The sequence below is a fragment of the Telmatherina bonti genome, assembly GCF_933228915.1.
Source record: "Telmatherina bonti genome assembly, chromosome: 12".
NCBI classification, from domain to species: Eukaryota; Metazoa; Chordata; class Actinopteri; order Atheriniformes; family Telmatherinidae; genus Telmatherina; species Telmatherina bonti.
In genome coordinates this window covers 25,682,555-25,703,387 of record NC_136610.1, presented here as the reverse complement: position 1 = coordinate 25,703,387, position 20,833 = coordinate 25,682,555, and the positions used below count along the sequence as shown (strand labels likewise).

General features: G+C 38.3%; 1 protein-coding gene across 1 annotated transcript in view; it reads right to left on the bottom strand.

Annotated features, from left to right (window-relative positions):
- trpc7b (transient receptor potential cation channel, subfamily C, member 7b) overlaps nucleotides 1–20,833 on the bottom strand; it is a gene marked incomplete at both ends in the record, with an annotated part of 67,174 nt that overhangs the window by 26,073 nt on the left and 20,268 nt on the right. Inside the window, 3 exons of the mRNA XM_079249970.1 lie at nucleotides 2,788–3,021; nucleotides 6,707–6,923; nucleotides 12,280–12,444. Of these exons, the coding sequence (XP_079106096.1) occupies nucleotides 2,788–3,021; nucleotides 6,707–6,923; nucleotides 12,280–12,444 (616 nt within the window). The remainder of the gene's footprint in view (nucleotides 1–2,787; nucleotides 3,022–6,706; nucleotides 6,924–12,279; nucleotides 12,445–20,833) is intronic.

Genomic DNA, 20,833 nt, shown 5'->3' with positions numbered 1-20,833 from the left:
AGGTGCCAAGTCCTGCTGGAAAAAAAAAAAAAAATCAGCATCAACATAAAGCTTGTCAGCAGAAGGAAACACGAAGAGCTCTAAAATTTCCTGGTAGATGCTGTGTTGACTGTGCACTTCAGAAAACATAGTGGACCAACACCAGCAGATGACATGGCTACCCAAATCATCACTGACTGTGGAAACTTCACACTGGACTTCAGGCAACATGGATTCTGTGCTTCTCCATTCTTCCTCCAGACTCTGGGACCTTGGTTTCCAAATGAAATGCAACATTTGCTTTCATCTGATAAACAGTCCAGTCCTTTTACTCCCTAGCCCAGGTGAGACGCTTCTACTGTTTCCTCTGGTTCAGGAATGGCTTGACACGAGGAATGTGACATTTGTAGCCCATGTCAAGGATTCGTCTGTGTGTAGGCGCTTCTGATGTGCTGAGTCCAGCTTCAGTCCACTCCTTGTGAAGCTCCCCAAATTCTTGAATGGATGTTGCTTGACAATCCTCTCAAGGCTGCGGTTATGCCTTTTGCTGGTGCAGCTTTTCCTTCCACTCAACTTTCCATTAATATGCTTGAATGCAGCACTCTGTGAACAACAAGCTTTTTTAGAAATGACCTTTTATGGCTTTCCCTCTTTGTGGAGGGTCAATGATCGTCTTCTGGACATCTGTCTAGTCAGAAGTCTTCCCCATGATTGCGTAGCCATCTGACCAAGACTGAGAGACCATTTAAAGGTTTACGATATTTTTGCAGGTATTTTGAGTTAATTAGTTGATTATGGTGTGACACCATAACTTCTAAGATTGAAGTTTTTCACAATATTCTAATTTTCTGAGACACTGCATTTTGGGTTTTTATTATCTACAAGCCACAATTATCAAAATTTCAAGGGTTGAACATTTGAAATGTTTCACTCTTTGTGTAATGAAGCTATAAAATATGTAGGTTTCACATTCTGAAATGAGTGAAAAAAAAACAACTTTTTCTTAATATTCTAATTTTCTGAGATGTACCTGTACACTACTTTAGTGTAAACATGACAGCTTGCAGTAAATTCTCCAATATAGGACTTTTAAATAAAAATGTGGCCTAAATGGGGATATGCCTTCTCTATTTTAAAGCACAAGATCTGCACACACACACACACACACACACACACACACACACACACACACACACACACACACGCATTAGGTAGGGATGGACATTTCTAGAGAAAAATAAAGACAAGAATTAATTTAGTTGACAATTCAATGATTTCTTTTTAAAATAAAACTTTTATTGCATGTGTGCTGTTATATGATAAAGTAACATATGATTAGCTGCAAAACTATGACATGTTTGGCTGAAAAAACACTGTTTGAAAATATAATTATAACAAAGTCGCTTCTTATATTGATTCAAAATACAAATAATTTAAACACTGATTTAAAAAAAAAAAGTCTTTATGCTTTCTGTGTTTAATTTGGGATCAAGCACAGTTCATTCAGACAAAGTTTTTGTCTCAAACACACTTCTGTCATGTGAAGGGTGTGGGACTTTGACGGGAACGGGTCTTGAACACAGCTCAGCAAAACACTGGTAGACTTCTTTCTTGCCATCCACCTGTCTTTTCCCATTTACCTCACTGGGAAGCTGAAGTGCTCCCAAACAGGAGATTTTTTTTTTTACAACAGAAAGCTCTGACTTCTCCCTAAATCTGTTGCTAGACGTAACATCCTCTAACCAGAGGCTGCATGTGCAATGCAGAACTCTTCTGTGTGGGAACTTTTGGTGCGCCTCGATTCTGTACCATACTAAACATCACGTACCAAAAAATCCAAATGTGGATACGTGTATCTTTACACCCCTACTGTCTATTAAAGCCAAGGGTATCTGGTCCAGTGCAGAACATGATATATTTCACTGACAGGAAGCACATCATCTCAGTAAGAAGTTTCTATCCATGCTGCTAAAAGAATTCCTCCATGTGCAACTCAGGCCACCTCCAAATGCAATCAGATCTCAGTGTTCACAGGAGGTAAAGTAATGCTCTACAGTAAGCAGCTTTATGCAGTTATCCAGCAAACCTGACAAAAGTCCATTTTAAGCACACAAAAGCAAGTGCTAACATAAACATTCTTTGGTTGAGAAATGTGGAGCAAAACTGACAGAGTGTAAAATTCTCTATGTTTAGCTTTTGCTATTTGTTTAGTTAATTCTCTATATAATGCTTGAGAGCTTTCCTTGTAAGCAGCTATTAGCCTAGCTCTCCCATTAAATTCATCCTAGATAATCCAAAATAAAAACACAGCAACTGTGTTCTTCTGTCAGTAAAACACAGATTTCTCATTAGTACTCCATAAAACCCTACAAAACAAGAATAAAATTACCAGATGTAAACAGGCCTCGTGCCAGCATAGAGTTTTTGTTACTGTGACTTTTTTTTACACAAATACTTGTCTGATTTTAAGCTTGCTATCACTCACAAATGCAGCATGACAATGAAGAATCCCAGAAAAAGCTTTTATCATGTTGTGTCAAATTGGTCTTTTCTGTGGAACATAGTGGGGGCAGGGGGTGGGATAGATAAGAATTGAAGCATTGCTGTGAAAACCGAAATTGATTTTCTTAAAACATCTCAGGAATAGGACAGCTACAAAGATATCAAAAAAGGCTGAGCAAGCAGAAAAGAAAGAGTAAGAATTTGAAAGCGCTGCAGGAAATAAAACATTGCCATATTTTAAACGAATGTACAGTAATGCTGCGAAACGCTATTGGCATCAGTAGAGTTTCTCACAAAACTGCGTACCATAAGTGAAGTAAGCCACCTCGTCCGGCAGTGATGCATTGCTGAGGTCTTCATCTGGGACATGCATGTCTACATACTGCTGGGCTTTGGATGCCTTGAGGAATGCCATGAACCGGGCTGTGAAGGATGCTACAAAGATTGACAACATGCCAAAGTCTAGAACGTTCCAGAGGTGCATGATGTACTCCCTGGGCCCGTCGCTCCAGATCTCCTTGCACTCTGACCAAATCATTCCTGAAAGAGGACACATACATACAGAACACAACAATTATCACTCTTATATGCTTTAGAAAGTAAAAAAATGCACATAATAATAACTAGAGTAGCACTCGGAAAGCAGCTTATTTTCCACACATATTGTGATTTCCACTCCATGTTATAGTCCCACATTCATTTATCTGTACGCTTAACACTATCAGATCCCTAAAATCACTGATAAAGATTCCACAATGTCTTGGCTAAATTTCTGTGCTCGTTGCATGTTTATATATTAATTTGTTCTGCTGCAGTGATGAAAATTCCCTATTTTTTCCTGTTCTGGATTGTAGTATCTAAAATTTAGCTTGGATCCAGATTGGTCTTTGACTTCTTGTAAAACCAGTTGGGATTTTTTCCAGTATTTTTTTCAAAGCACCATGGCTATTTATTGTGGACTCATATATACTGAAAACGATCCTATCTTGCAATGATTATGAATTCATCAAAAGAAAATCTTGGATCCAGATGGTGATCTGGATCACTCCCAAATTTAAATGGAATTGAAATTAGACCAAGGCCCATTCTTAGGACAAAATCATGAAAACAGGTCATTTAGTTTTTGTGAAAAGTTGCTATCAAACAGGCAGACTAACAAACAGAACAAACATTGTCAAACACCTCCACTACCTCCTATGTAACCTTCATCACGCCCTTTGTGGAAGCAAAAAGCACCACAATAAGGAGAAGCTCTGATGAACTAATACAACTTTTGAACCTTTTATGCAAAATGCAAAACACAGTACAAGCACAGTAAGAACCAAGCAAAGAAAAATATGATTAAAACAAAGCTTAATATTCCAAACCCTCTCAAACCAAACCCATGAGAGATATGCTAAATATTACACACACACATATATACACACAGTGGAAAACCTAATTCCTTCAATGAAACAACTGAGTCCTTTATCGTTTGGAGCCAAAATAAGAAGAAAATTGCCTCGCAAAAGGGATCCTGATCAGTATTATTTCTAACAGTTACCCGGCCTTCAAAGAATGCTGCAGGAATTACAATTATGCATTCTAACAAAGCCACCAGTCACTGCACACACACACACACACACACATGCACCCTGCAGTACATCCACATAAACTGCATATAAACAGCTGCTGCCAAGAATGACCGTGTGGGAATAAATGACACTATTCCACATCAACAAATAAAAACATAACCACATGTGCTCAAACATACACAAGCTGCACATGTAATACTGTTATATGTGTGTGAATGGCAGAAAGAACATCAGTAGATGGGAAGCAGCTGAGACCTGACATATTGCCACTGGCTATTTATCTCTCAAGTTTGTCGTTATTTGTCGTCCGCCTCTGTTTTCTGGCTTCCATATGCTTTTTGTGTGTGCCACACACTCCACACTAGTGCATTTGTATCTGTCTGCACAAGCCACTCAACTTTCTTGAATTTCTTTTACTCCATCTCTCCATATAATATTTCTTCAGCATCACATTTCAGGTAAAACTTTGAATTTAGTCCCAGCCTATCATTACAGCTCAGCATGGACAGTGCTTGAAGAATTTTGGATTGTGCTGAATCCACACTGTAGTTAACCTTTGTTTGATCTTTGCAAGATGAAAGAGTATGGCTTGTTGTATTACGGCCTTGGCTTTCATCCACTTGGTTGGTATGGTGCTGTATAAAATTTTAATTATGCTTTATATCAAAAGAGGAGCAAAACGTTTACTGACCTTCTGCATAACCTGTACTCATTTGCAGAGGGGGTGTTTAGAAAGAAAAAAAAAAAGCTCAGGAAGCATTACCTGCTCCTCTTGCACGTTTTTCATTTAGATGGACAATATTAGAATCTGTCTATAACAAGTAAATATAAACAGAATGAAATTATTTGCAAATCATGAATTTAAAATAGTAGTAATATGAAATACTAAATACCATCTATTTTTATACATAATTTGAAAGTTGTGTGATTTTTTAATTGGCTTAGAACACATTGGTTTGCACATGTGTTGCTCCAAACATGCTCCAACAGTTGCAGAAACTGCTCATAACAGATGGTATCATAAATACCTTCTGATCTTTTCACACAGCATGCTGATTTAACAAAAGACTGATTTTAGTCAGTGGCTTCTGAAAGTACTGCATTAAAGAGTCATTCCTCTCCACAGCAATAACCTCCCACTATGACCTATTCTATTTTTGTTTTATTTCTGAGTTTAATTATTCTTTTATGTTTTAGTTCATGATAATAATTAAGACATATAAATGTTTGATCAATATCAACGGAAAACTTGATTTAATATGTTGTAATAGTGTCTGACTTCTTTGTTTTTATGTTTCCTTTTTCTTTCTCCTTGAAGATGTTACTATAGTAACACCTAAAACTCTGTAAGAAAGTCTAAAAATTGTACAAAAATCCCAATTTATTAGCAATACTTTGATTTTGTCATTTGAGATGCATTCACTACATTTTCATATGTGTTTTGTCAAAATGATTTTGATTCTTTTCCCACCAGTGCCATCAATACCAGAATATTCAGGCCACCCTTTCCATAACCCCAACTCCAAGAAGTTGGGATGTTGTATCAAGTAAATGAAAACAATTGTTTTTAACTAATTACAAAATAAATGTAATGTTCAAATGGATGAACTTTATTGTGCTTTTTTTGTTATTGTTTTGCAAATATTCACTCATTTTGAATCTGATGTCTTCAACATGTTGAAATACAGCATGGTCAGAGATCTCTGGCCAAGGCAAACAGTGAAAACATTGAAGAGAACCAGCAAAAAGATGATACGGTAACCGCCAAATAAAGAGCACCTAAAAAGGTGGAAGTGAACTCTGAGCTCAGCAATGCCCACAACTGTATGAACTGACTTATCCACTCTGGCAACTCCAAAGGCACATGGGAATATGAGGGTGGTGACATGTGACAATGATTGAAACAGATGTCCCGGTTTACGTACATAAGGGAACTTAAACGGACCTTTGGCATGAATAACTTGCACAGTTATGAGGGCACCATTAAAGCTGGGGTAGGTAATGTTGGATAGCTAGAAAGATGTGTAAGCACCCTGTCTTGGCTCTTCATACATACAGCTTGAACGTTTTGATTGGTCGGAGTTTTTACAGTTTTACAGTAAACTGAGGGGTCTAACTATTTATTGTTCATGATTACAAATTTTATAGACTACTATCAGGATGAGGAACCACTTCATCCAGAGTAAAAAAAAAAATGTCTCTGAGCAAGATTACCTACCCCAGCTTTAATGTTGAAAGACACAGGTTTTAGAGCAACATATGCAACATCCAAGCAAGATCAATTTCAGGGATATCCCTGCTTATTTCAGCAAGACAATGTCAAGCCACATTTTGCACGGGTTACAAATGCATGGCTTCATAGTAAAAGAGTGACCAACCTGCAGTGCAAACCTGTTTCCCTTTGAAAATGTGTGTTAAATTATAGAGAGCAAAACACAACTAAAAGGAAAGGTAACTATTAGTTTCAACACTACATAGCTGTATATCAATTACATATTAAGGATTTGCAAATCATTGTAAAATGTTTTAATTTAAATTTCTCACATCTAAACTACATTTAAATTAGGGTTGTAATTGATTTATGTGCATTTTATTTGGCTGTAACTGCAGTCACAGAATTTGTGCACGATTTCTGAGAGATGGAAACTCACCCAAAACCCACTTCATGATCAACATCTCCGTCCAGGAAAACTGGGTGGTTTTGACCCTGAACACCTGTCGTGGATGGTCTGTGATGGTTTCATTGGGAAGGTTCTTGACGCCCTCAAAGCGGTCAGAAGCATTGACAACCAGCAGGCCAAGAAAGATGGTGAAGGAGACGGCGTGAGCAACAAACTTCATGAACGGGCTCCGCAGGATCTGACCAAGCTGAGGGTAAAAAGATTGAGAAAAGATCATAGCCCATACTGCATATTTTCATGTGCAGTTGTAGTTTAGAGCTGTCACCAAGGTGAATCAACACTAAAAATGTTTCACATTTTCTTGGTGAAGTTAAGCTGAAGAAGCACGCACCCTTTAGAAATGTTTCCAAACAGAACATCTGTTCTCTTTCTAATGCTTTCTACTGTGTTTCAGAGTCTAGTCCTCAGAGATGAAACGCTGAAAGGCACCACTACACAACCATCTTAGCAGACAAGCAGCAGCTGCTGAAATTCAATGACGTGTTTAAACACTTTCATAGCAACATGATGCCACAGTAACTCGATGCCAAACAATCAACAGTTTGTGGAAATGCACCATATGGGGAGGACATAATATAGCAAGGTACTGCAAAAATAGCTTTAATGTGTCACCATACAGACTGCACAAAAGTAAGCCAGGAGACACAAATGCACACACACGTGCACACACTTCAAACCCCATATAGACATTTGAGATACTATTATTTGGCAATCTCTGAACCTGCTGTGTTCAATATTAACTACCCGCAGGACATCGCTACACTCTGCGTGCACAGTAACACATCAGATCTTGAAACTCCTCCCCTCTGACACACACTGTTAAACTGTGCAGGAAAAGGTTGTCTTGTAATTCTTAACCCTGACAAACTTCCCCTAAATCTTCAGCCTCCTTCATTTCTCTCAGCTGCTCAGCTGTGCTGATAAGACTATTTCACCCTCTTAGCTTAATGGATGTGGTCAACCCAGATCAAATCTTGCAAACAGCATAGGGTTTCCTCTTTATCTGCATTATGGTGACAAGATCCAAACTGTGGCTGCAGGCATGGAGGCTTGCAGGCGTGTGCAATGTGAGTAAATGAAGTCTGGTGTGAAATGCAAATTTCATAAGATCAGAATGGAGCCGCTGAGTCCCCTTCCTCGGTTAAATAGCCTCAGCTGGGAGAACAAACACTCATGTACACTACACCCAGACAGACATCCAATCTGAGTAATCCATTATGTGAGGCAGAAAAAAAAAGGGGAACATACTATTTTTTAAGTGATCATTTTCAACAATAATAAAACAACTTTATTTTTTATGTGGTCTGTACTAGCTCATTTAACTTGTCATGAATATAGATGGAAGAGCTAAAGATATATAATGTTAGCTCTGCCATTGTCACCCACTTCTGTTCTGTGGAGTCTTCCTTTCCCTGTTTGACTTGTCCCTAGTCTGTCTGTGCTCCTGTCCTTGTAACCCACTTAACCTGTGCATGAAAGTAATCATTGTTTTGTGTCATTGTGTTCTCGTTTCTTTATTTTGTCCTTAACCTTATGATCTGCTGCTTTGAGCCAACTCCTCATGTGTAGACTGTGCAACATATACACATTTTATTTGGCCCATTAAAGTAACTTCAGGGCTTTCACTGGCATTCAGGAGCTTTTCAATGTCATGACATCTGCTGCAAAGCTGATGCGGGGAAGGGTATCTTTCAGATAAGTTGCTACTGTATATAAGGCCACTACATTAAAAAAAGCACTAAAACACAACAAAAAGGGTGAGAGCATATGAGGGTCTTTTTTCTCTGAACCCTTGGATTCACCGAGGAACATCAGTGTGGACGATTCTTATCTAATGCTGACGTCATAGTGCTGCAGCTCTGCTCTTGCTGATATCTGAAACATGAAAATCAAATTTGTTTGCTTTTATTAAAACCAGTGAGATATAAAATTTTCTTTTGTTGTTTTCTAACACGATTGCTTGGGCTGTCTTTCCAAATTTGCTTTTTATGGATGTTACAAAGTGTTAGAAAGGAAGATAATTAAAATCACTGCGCCAGAAAAAGTGTGTGTCTGCAATTTTCTTTTTTCTTTAGCCCTCTGCGTGCTTGTCCTGTGATATTAATTTATCAGCTTTCCTGACTGAAGTTAATAGAGTTTTATATGTATATATTATAGTATTAACTCACTGTTATAGACAGGCAATATATACATTCATTCATTCATTCATTTTCTGAACCGCTTAATCCAATTCCGGGTCGCGGGGAAGCTGGAGCCTATCCCAGCTGGCTTTGGGCGACAGGCAGGGTACACCCTGGACAGCTCGCCAGTCCATCGCAGGGCGCAATATATACATAAATATCTATATCTTTATATGTCTATCTATCATATGTTGTCATGACATTGAGAAGTGAAGCACCTTGATGGCAGTAAAAACCCTGAAGTTACTTTACTGTGCCAAAAAATGTGTATATGGTGCACAGTCTACACATGAATTGGTTTAAAGCAACAGATTATATACTTTTTTTCTTTCATTTTGTTAAAAATAGCAGTTCATGTTCCATAAGAGTTGTAATCTAGTGCCAGACATTCCTTTTACAGAACCTCAATCTTGCCTTGAGTTTCAATTTTCTAGTGTCTTATGCCACGTTTAAAACTGTAGATCTTAAACTTGGAGGCACAGAGCTGAGGTGGGTGTGGGGAGTGTGGGGCATCTTCATTATGCAGAAACTAGTGAACTGTCGCCTAGTATGTCCTTCATGCTCTTAACTGTGTGCTGGGAGAGACAGCAGACTTTGCCACAGCGTGGATTGATGTGCCATCCTGAATGAGCTGAGCAACTTCTGTAAGTTGCAGACACTGTTTCATGTTCTATTCTATTCTATTCTATTCTATTCTATTCTATTCTATTCTAAACTTTTGCTTTTGAAACTTTAATATTCCATCACTGAGTTTTGATAACAAAAGTAATGATATCTGTTTATATCTCCAGGCCCGTATGCACTTTAATAGGACTTGGAGTTCTCATATGTGTGTGTTGTTGTGCAATCAAAATGAGGAATATAAGCTGTAAGAGATGAACAATTGATGAGATGAGCAGAACAAAATGGCATGATTAGTTTCAGGTGCATGAGAGCACACTAAACACAGCCAAGTAGAACACATCAAAGCTTTGTCTCTGCAGTGCGTCACTGTCTGTGTTGACGTGTTACTCTGATCTGATCTTTGATTATCTATTTCATTATCAAAATGAATTATACACTTCTTGTCTGCACTGAGCAACTGTCAAATTGCACAAATGAGAATCTTGTTAGTCCTTTGGTTATTTGTTTGATTCAGCATCTTTTATTATCCCGTCATTGGCAGCTCTGCCTTTTTAACCTTTCAAGGGTTACCAGTCTTAAAATAATAAACAAAGCAAAAAGAAACCAAAAGTGACACAACAATAAGATCAGCAGGAAGCTCTGCAGCTCCACATTATCATGTCATATCTCCAGTCTGCAACATTTTGCTGCTCTCTCTACTTCGTCACAAAATTGCAGACTGGCTCATCGGTTGGTTGATTCATAATCAAATGCAATCATGCACAAATTCACACACACACACACACACACACACACACACACACACACGCACACATTTGCATTCACAGGTGTTCTTGTAGCACGGAGATCAAATGCAGCTAGTGCCTCATGATTTAATCCATGTCTCAGTGGTAGAGAAGCTCCCCATCATCTCATGCACACTTGACATCAGCTGCTCTCATCCTTCTCCTGCAAAGTGACTTATTCATCAGTAACACCAGACATGAGCCAATGGTCCTCAAAACTGTTTCTGAATCATTGAATCTTAGTGTGCACACATATACATAGAGCACTTGATGATGAGGTGGTGGGGGATTATCCAGGTTGATGAGCAGATTTGCATAACTGCTTGCCGAGTTCCTGTGTGGCCTCATATTGTGTCACTTTACAAATTATAATTTCCTTGATGGAGCATTAACAATATGTGATCAAGAGCCTCTGGCCCTGGGCTTATAATTTGAGGATACAATGCTCTTAAAATCTAAAAATTAAGATTTTATTTCTAAAATAATATGTTTTTCTGTCTCCAGTGTCAGTTATGTTGTGTCCCTTTCCTTTATGTGGTTCTGTTTTAATTCTTTGCCAGTCATCTGTATGTGTGTGATTGTCTGAGTGTGGCCTTCCATCTCTCATCTCCACGTGAACACCTGAGATGATGAACTCCACTTCACTAGCTTCACTCTAAAATCCTCATCTGCATATTCTCCCCAATCTCTAAGCACTAAAACAAACATCAGTCACTCTAAGCCAGGCAACACTAAGCTCTGCCTACATGTCAGCCTGTGTGCCAAAATGCCTTCTTACCTCCTCACCTGACACCCACAAACAAACACAACCACTGAAAAATGTCAGTTCAGGGTTCACAATCGGGTGCCCTGCTCAGGCCAACTGACTGGTCACAGCCAGCCTTTCCAGTCCAGTCATCAGCCACTCGATTCGGATGCTTTAGGCAGCTGCTGCCTTGACTGACAGAACCAAGATGTTTAATTGACAAAAAACCCTTTTAAATGTCTTCCTTGTCTGTTGCCTGAGCTCAATGTTTGGAACTAGTCTTTGAGACCTGAACAGCAACAGTGTTTGGAAGGTTTGATGCACATAAAGGCAATGAAAAAAAAAAATTAGTTGCCATATTTAACATCTGCTGTGGGATTATCCACGACTAAAGTCGACTCTTACACATCATATTGTTGTAAATGAGATGACTCCATGATTCTAGCTTTCTGTGAGTAAGGACAGCAATATGGAGCTGAGCTGTCTTCATTTGGGATGGCTGAGTTACTCAGGAGGAGCAGCAATGAATTAATGAGGGTAGTTTCCCAGTTTCACTGAGGTGCATCAATGGCAGTTCTACTTTAACTTTCCCATTCTGCCAATGTACTTTCATAAATTACATGAATAATGAAAGTGTGTCATGTCAGTCCCAGCGTAAAAGCCATAAAATACAGTATAGCTTGGATGATGTATATCTTTAGCATGCTACTGTTGTTATGTCAAGCACTTTGGTTGATCTATAAAAAAGATAAATAATAGTAGTAGTTTTTTTAACTGTTATTTTAGAGTACTAACAACTTTTATCCACCCATACTTACAGATAATGAGGCTGTATGAAAACACTGACCTTTGACAACAAACACACGCCTTGAATCTTTACAGGATGGATTCTCTGTTTCCTCACAATGCAACCCTCTTGTTCCTTGTTCCAGAATGTGAGGTCAATACCACATTACTGTTTTAACAACAAAAAAATATTTTTCATCTATCAGATAAATGTGTGTATGTGTAAAGAAGCAACAATGAAAGCTGAAAGCGGCTTCTGATGAGCCACAGAAAGTATTGGTGCCACAGTCAAATATGTAACTGGACATCGTGAACAGTAGGTGGAAAACATAATTAGAAGACAAGATAAGATTCTCTAAGTTGTTTCACTGAATATAAAACCAACAGTGGCACACGTTTGCGCAAACAGTTGTGTATTTGTACCTTGCTACATGGCATGATCCAGTAGGCGACAGCCAGGAAGGGCAAACCGACTGTTACTCCAAGCACTGTCCAGCACTTCACACCAACCGACTGCTGTCTGAGGCCAGGCAGGTTCTCATACCAGATAGTTAGAAGCTGCTGCTGACAGTTGGGATGAGCAACAAACTGCAGAAAGAGAGAGAAAGAGAGAGAGGGAGAGTGAGAGTGAGCAAAAGAAAGGAAAATGAAGACTACTGAAGATATATATATATATATATATATATATATATATATGTACAGTTGTGCTCATATTTATTCATACCCTTTCATTTAAGAAGGAAAGGAACAGCTTCCTGTGAAATAAGCTCAAACTGACTAAAGTAATAATAAATAAAAAATTTATGAAAATCCTCACATTATTTTCTAATTCTCGTTCAATAGAAATATTTTTTTTAAAAAGCAAACAAATAAGATAATTTAATACATATTACATCACTCATAAACTGATATTTTGTTGAACAATCATTTAATGTTTCCGCTACAGTCAGGTGTTTTCTGTTCCTCTCAGTCAGACTTCTGGTCCTGTTTATAGATATTTTGTCCCACTGATCAACAGAAAAGTGCTTGGTCCAGGACCAATTTGTTTGTTTTTTATTTCTTCAACTCATTTAATTGCATGGTTCGGTCTATATTGTAGCCTCCAAGGCTCTTCCAGGAGGAATAAAACAACTTTTATTTTCCTTTTCTTTTTCTCCTTGGCAGGATTAAATTATGGGCTCTTGATCTCCTCTTGCAGTCAGGGGGTGTCATCCTAGAGGACTGGAGAAAATGACCTTTTGTGACCCGAAAGAGGAGGACGGCTTCGGGTGTATTAGTTTTCTTTTCTTTTTCCCCCCAGATAAACACACAATTCACATTTACCTCCAGATTTCTCTTTCAGGACCTCCTGCAGACCCCAAACCAGATGGTCTGAACAAAACCTCTAACACAATTTACAGTCCCTTAGGTCAATAGATACGGAATGTCACATCGAACTAAGCAACTGGCTCTTGTCAAAATGACACCTTTACACCTCCAGATAAGACTCAACGGCGCCAGGAGAGAGACCCGGCAACTCTGCTTTGATCCTCCCCGAATATACATTCTGGGTGACAGATCCACCCCTCTTCCCACGGGAAGAAACTCCAGATGCACTTCTTTGTGTCTTAAATCTCCTTTCACTAACTGGTTTAATGTAGCCTACATGATTTTTGTTGATAGGTTTGACTGAAGTTTCCCTTTTTATTCATTCTCATATGTGATTTAAATCCTTGAACTGATCACACATCAGAATCAATCATGAACACTTTACTACATAATGTTGGATATATCTTTCCAAGTTTGGAACCCCTGTTAAGCAAATAATAGGAATGGATAAGAATGTAACACTCTTTCAGGATTCATCGGCTGAGGAAGACAAGTCATGCCAATGGATTAATCCACACTTGATAAGAAATATGTGAAATATACAACAATTGGGTTTCATGTGTAAAAGTATTACTATTGGTAAATGTTCCCTTTTCAAGCAAACAAAACATCTGCATGAGTCCCCAGAATGTTGATTGCCATGCTTAAAGCTAAGAAACAAAGTTAATAATTTGATTATCATGATCATGTTAATGAAATGGGAGAAAGGAACCAGGGCCCGCAGTGAAATAAGACCTGAATCACTCCTACCCTCTTGGTTAACAATCAAAGCTGACCTGATTGGGTAAGACTGACCAGCCTTCTGACTATTAGTGGTTTGCGATTGGTCAGGACCTAGGAGGAAGGGTCCAGTTAAATGGACCCGCGCTCTGGACTTAACTTTTTCCTTTCTTCTTTTTGTTTTGTCCTCCCTTGTTCTTCTCTCTTGGCCCTTGACTCTCGATCGCCGTGATTCTTGTACTTTGACTTAATTTCGTTGCCCTCTCGCAACTTTCCGCTGTACGCAGCTGTTTCTTTGTTCTCATAAGTCTACTCCATCTCACTTCTTTTGTGCGCGTAAGATCTTAACGAGATAAGTTCGAACAGAAAAGTAATATTTGTGTTGAAGGCGAAACAAGCCTTGTTTAAGTTTACCCAGCGAACATTTTTATTTTTCCTTTTTGAGATCAGTAATTCACCAGAACCGCAGTTCCACTAATTTTTGCGTCTGTACAAGTACTGCCTACCCTCAGACAGTACGCGTGGAACACAACCTTTGGAATAATTTGAGTACGAGAAACACCGCCCTTGGCTCTGGGATTCTGCTGGACAGAGATCCCAACCCGTTCATCAGAGCAGCTCCAGACCTACTTCTCCCGACGCCAGAAGGTCCATTTCCCGGAGACTTGCAGTCCAGGACAGAACCACCCGGTCCGCCGGCTCCATCAACTGACCCAGCGGGAAAAAGTAGGATCTTCATAGCGCTTTGATATCACTTGTGGTGTTCAACAGTACATCAAATTTAACCAAAGTATAAATTTGAATTCTCATCCAAACACTAAGTATAATTTTAACAAAGATTTAAGTGAAATAACGATACCGATTTAATTGCTTCAATTCCAACCAGTTCCTTTCTGCCCCATTTCATTCAATTCATTTTTACCTCTCATTATTACTATCATAAATGAAAATCCCTGTAAACAAATTCACTTGACCATCTCACCAATAACCTCTCCATCATTGCTCATTTTCACTGCTGTATGTTTACCATCATTGTAATAAATATGTATAATCAATTCATCCGTTCTTGTCATAATTTCTGAATGTACAATTTCTGGTTCATTCGTTCTGAGAATTTACTACTTTAAGTGAGACTGTGTTTATTGAATTAAGTATATTTCAGGTTTTTCTCATCCTCCTGAATCTTAAGTTAAGTAAAAGTGATGAGTGGTGCTCCGAGGTAATTAAAATTTAATAAGTAGTAATTGATAGAGGCATAGTTTTACTACAATATCATATACCATCCTCTAGATGGGTTTGAAAATATTCAGTCAGGGCTACTTGGGGTCACTGATGCAGATGCCTGCTTTGATGCAACTACACATAAAACTATCTAGTTCCCCTCTTAGATCATCATGAAAGGAAGTTGCTCCACCAACACATGATCATAGCTTTTCAGCAAAAGTCTTTCAAGTTATTTTCTGGCTTTGTGTGAACATGACATTGTGATAAAATTTGCACTTCACTGCTGCTAACATACAAGACTGTGAGAAACAATTTAAAGTACAATCAGAGAAAAATCTCTGATGTTGAAGAAAGAAAGAAAGAAAGAACGAAAGAAAGAAAGAACGAAAGAAAGAAAGAAAGACAAATAACCTGTAGATCTGGACAGTGTTAAACAACAAAATGTTTGTCATATGTTGTTTTATGAAATGTTTTGAAATATTCCAAATGTATTATATTGTGTGAACTGATTATTTTCTGATTAGTGACTACATAAAAGCTGTATGGTGGTGTAGTGGTTAGCACTGTGAGCTCACAGCAAGAAAGTCACTGGTTTGGTTCTTGGTCTGGGGAACGCTCAAACAGTGGACTTGTGTGTGTCTCTCTGGGTACTCCAGCTTCCTCCCACTGTTGGTTACTCTAAATTGTCCATAGGCGTGTTAATGGTTGTTTGTCTCTTTGCATTAGCCCTGGCAACCTGTTCCCCACCAGACTGCTGGGATAGGCTCCAACTCCCCTGCGACCCTTAATTGGACTAAGCAGTTCAGATAATGAATGAATGATTACATAAAAGAATGTTAAGAAGACTCTTCTTTTTCTTCCTCATATTTCATGACTAGGCCAACACAAGGCCAATGATATAGTGGTTAACATTGTGGTTTTATAGTTAGAGGGCTTTTAAGCCTGAGTTTGGCTGGTGTGTCCACATGTTCTAGTAATGTTTGGGTTTTCTTTAAGTTAATTTGGCGTTGTGAGACTCTCTTGCCTCTGTAACAGAAGGGTGACTGCTTCAGGATAAGTTCTGTAAAGCTACACTGGAATATGCAGGTATGGCCGGGGCAGGGACTTTTTTTAAGATGTAAAAATCTTTTCTACATCATGAAACAGACATATTTTCACTTTCAACCAAAAATAATTGTCCGTGGATGTCCTTGCATAGACGTCTTTGCACCTTTCACTTTTCAACCAAAATACAAAGTTAATTAGATGTTGAGAGATGCCGTTTTTTTCAAAGTCTTTTCAATGACTTTTGCTGGCCGGGTGGTCTTCACAGTTATCCTTTCATGGACACCCAAGAGGCCAGACTAATGAGGCTTTGGTGAGCAGCAGATGGATCAACTGAAGATCAAAATGCCTAGCTCGGGTCATGCGTCAGGTCTTGAGCTTGTTACATACTCCATGAGAAGTGAGAACTTTTGTCTTGTTTTCAAGGCTGCAAGAATATAGAAAAAGTTAGTTTTGGTCTGGTCAGTTCATACTCAATGTAAAGGTTAGTCTGTCATGGGAAAGAGATCACTGTCATTGGGGGTGGGGGGCAGGTAAGCATGGAGAAATATTCCTGAAGAACAGAAAAAAAAAAAAAACTTCTCTAAGGAGGTGCATTCAGGTAATAACTTCAAATTCTGAATTTGCAAATAGGTTATGCCTTATATACTACAGTTCTGTTCATGTTTTTTTTTTTACCTGTTTCAAAACTTTAAATCAATTTTTTTTTTTTTTTTTTTTACTTCTTTCCTTGTAGCTGTTGCACAGTATTTGACCGTGCAGGCGGATATTTAAAGCACATACACTGAGAACTAATTCTAATATAAATACATAAATCAAACACACTTGTTATGATTATGACAGATTTATTTATGAATGGCTTCATTTAGAGAAAGAGAAACTGCCAACAGGCAAATTGGAAAATCAATTTAATTCAGTGTACAAAGGAAATCAGGCAGTGAGTATTAATGATTGAGTGTTCTTGTTACTGCCTTTATTTTAAGGAAGCGAGCCAACAGAGATGTAATGGAGGAGAAGCATATGGATGCTCCTGTTGCAGATAAAGGACAGATGTGGGTAAAAAAGGAATCAATACGCAGTTGGTGCCAAACTACTGGAACAATCAAACTCTGTGTTTGTACATTGTTTTTTCATTATGCCAAAGGTCTGAACAACAGTTTTTACTGAATCAAACCTGCTTTTGCTCTTTTTAAAAAAAAAAAAAAAAAAAAAAGCCTCACTGTTTCCCTTATCTATAAGTCCTTTCCATCTTCTTCATCATTCATCTTCAATGAGGATTTATCTGCATTGATGTGCTCCCACCCTCTGAATAAAATGTGCATGAACGCCATATTTCTACTGAGTCACTTTCAAAATAAAATAATAAATTTGATGAATTAGAGGAACACAACAAAATCATAATTAACGTTTCCTGCTGATGTCCCCAGAGCAATATACAAGGCACTGACCCATGCTCTCAATCCTCCCTGAGACCAGCAACATCCAAACACCAGCAGTCATGCTCCACTTGATTTCCATGGCAACCAACCCCTCCCTCTCTTGTTGCTGCTTCTGTAATTAGTTGCCTGGTATAGGACACACTCTTGTACAGGATAAAAACAAAAAGGTGGCTCAAGCCTGCTGCTTGATGCCCAACACAAGCACACACACGCAAGTACACTGCTACAGTAACACACTGATACACATGGGATGCACCTGATTAAGGAAAACATACAACACCTTGGGGGGTCAAATAAGAACGTGTTCCAGTAAGAATTCTGTTTGGGGGAATAGGGAAAAGGGATTTGATTTGACATTTAAAGAGAAATTCAGCTCAGCAGGGATTAACTCTTCCACAGGGGTCTATGAGTTGTTTACTGGGTCTTCTGGGGCCACAAGGCAACACACAACTTTATCGACTTAATTTCTGTACAGCTCCAGCTAACTTGAGAGCTGTGTAAAAGAAAGTTACATGTTATAGACGTTAGAAGTTTGTTTTAATTTTCATGGTTTTTGACCCCTGCCCCCCTCCATATAGGCTAGCCTGATCAGACACGCCAGAGTTCAAACCATGGTAATGAAAGAAGCTCAAGTAAAACAAACCACTCCATATATTTTTAATGTGAATTAAAAGCCCCATAGGGCATTCATTAATATGAATGCCCCCAGGGCCATTCACATTATTAAGATCTTGTTTGGCCATTTTTATTATTATTCCACCAAACTTTGCTGTGCTACTCCTCCTGTGCCGTTCAAGTCACTTCAATCATTCAGATCTTAAACTGTGCAGCTCCTTCGGGACATGTGTGCTATGATTTTTTTTAAAAATTCATTTTAAATCTTTGTAGTTTTTGAGATATTTAGCATTTTGTAAAAAAAAAAATTCAGCCTTGTGATTGGATGAAAGTCCTTCCAACAAAATGCGGATTGGACCTTGCAAAAATTCAGCACAGTGATTGGTCAACAGGCTTTCAGAGCTCAGCACCAGTTTGCAGTGTCCGGTTTATCAATTTCCCGTCCTCACTGTCTTTCCTGCAAAATCTTTGAAACGCTACTCCTCCTACACTGTTTGTCTTACTTCAACTATTCAAGTATCAAACTCTTCAGCCCATTCAGGAGATATGTTCTTCGACTTTTGGTCTTTGTAACATTTAAACTTTTTAAGGTGTTCAAGTTTTTGTCAATGTATTGAAATCCGTTCCTGTGATTGGACGAAATGGAATTCAGCTCAGCAATTAGTCCATTTTGTGCACTGGGACACAGGTACACATACAAGGCATGGGTTCAAATGAAGCATTTAAGATATAGCTCCATTGTTTTTTGTCAGCTGTTGCTGGTGTGATGGCATGCAGTTCTGCAGACTGCTCAAAGTAAACTATTGGTCTCAGCTGCGCACTTCAAAGAGCAATGGAATTTATTTGCAAATGTCACAGTTAAATATGAAGGATTTGTTCCAACAATGCTCCCTGCAACTTTTCAAGACTTTGATAAATCTTAAACACATTGAACAAGGTTTTTCACATTGAACAATAAAGTCTGTCACATCTTTACTGGAGTTTAGTTCAACCCACCCTGCTGAAAATGAAAAACAGAGGCGTTCCCGTCCCAATTGGAAAAAATGTAAATGCTTTTTGCAAGTTGTATCAAAGCATACTAGTGGTATAGTGAGGAAGTCAGTGTGCTTCAATACAGGAAGTCATGGGTTCAAATCCCAATGTGGGGCAATTAGAAAAAATGTCACTTGTGCTTTTTTTTTTTTTTTTCAATTTCTTATACTTATGCAATTTCATTTCAATCATTCAGCATAGTTCAATAAATAGGCATTCACATTTGCTATTATTTCAATTATAGCTGGTTTTAGTTATTATTATTATCATCATTATTACTACTATTTAGTTGTTCTTAGCCCTGGAATAAACTTGTTTTCTTAAATTAAAATTCAGTTGTAGTGAAATATATTGTGTCAGACTGACCTTGGTGGTTTGGGGACACAAATATAGGATCAATATAGAGCAGACATTTTTAATTATACTTAGACAGGTAGAGAGGACCACCACTTAAAGAGAATTAGGGTGAAAGTCTAGTGCTGGAAAGACAAGACTACACAAGGAAGCTGACAAAACACAGGGATTAAATACAGAGAAACACAGGCGCAACACAGGAGGATAATGAGGGGAACACAGGTGAGCTCTATAATGGTGGGAGCAGGAGAATCCTGGGAAATGTAGTCTGGGCCTCTGATCAGCAGGCAAGTGAGGCTGAGCGAACCAGAGGAGGAGCATACATGACAATATATGTATAATTTCTTAGATATACAAACTCTTTAACTTTACAGCTAAACTGTTAACATGTTGATTAGAGTTTTCTGGGGTGTATATAAATCAAAATTTCCTCTACTCAGTAAAAAATGACAGACAAATTTTCTGTCATCCTTGTATATTCATAACACGCTCACCTGATATTGCTGAGAGTTATACCAACAACCCACCTGAGCAAAAAGCTTCATTTATTCATTCATGAAACCCTTTTCACAGCTTATATAACTTCTCTTCTGCTTTCTAATGCAATCCCTTATCAAACACCCTCAAATGATTGGATTATTCCTCAGGTGGCTTTCACTAAGCTTGGAGCATTCAGTTTTATTTTGAAGTGCTCACGCAGCCTGCATTTAAATGCAATGAAATCTAAAGCTTACCATTTTTGTATGGAAGGCAGTTTAGATTATTTTTTAATTTATTCTCATCTTCTTCCACCTGTTTGTTTTATCTCCGAATTTCCAAATAAATGAGGAAACTGAAAAATGTCAATACAAAGCCATAGTTTTTTAACCGTATATTCATTATTTTGTTCAGTTTAAATGTTTGTTTTTCTTTGCTGTTGGTAATAATGTAAAGTAAACTTTATGTTTCTGACTTGGATAAGTAAATCATCAGTTGAATTTTGTTACACAAGCATTGAGACATTTTAATCAGTTCAGCTCAGTTTCCTTTTTTGGAGGATTTGGAAGCTAGCTGTGGCTGTTTTGGGACTTAGGCATTGACAGATTTTCCAGTGTTGTGGTAGGCCATTTGTAGCCTGCAGGTGTTGCTTTAATCGGAAGTTTGACTTCTGAGTTCTCATCAGACACTTACAGTAAAAAATA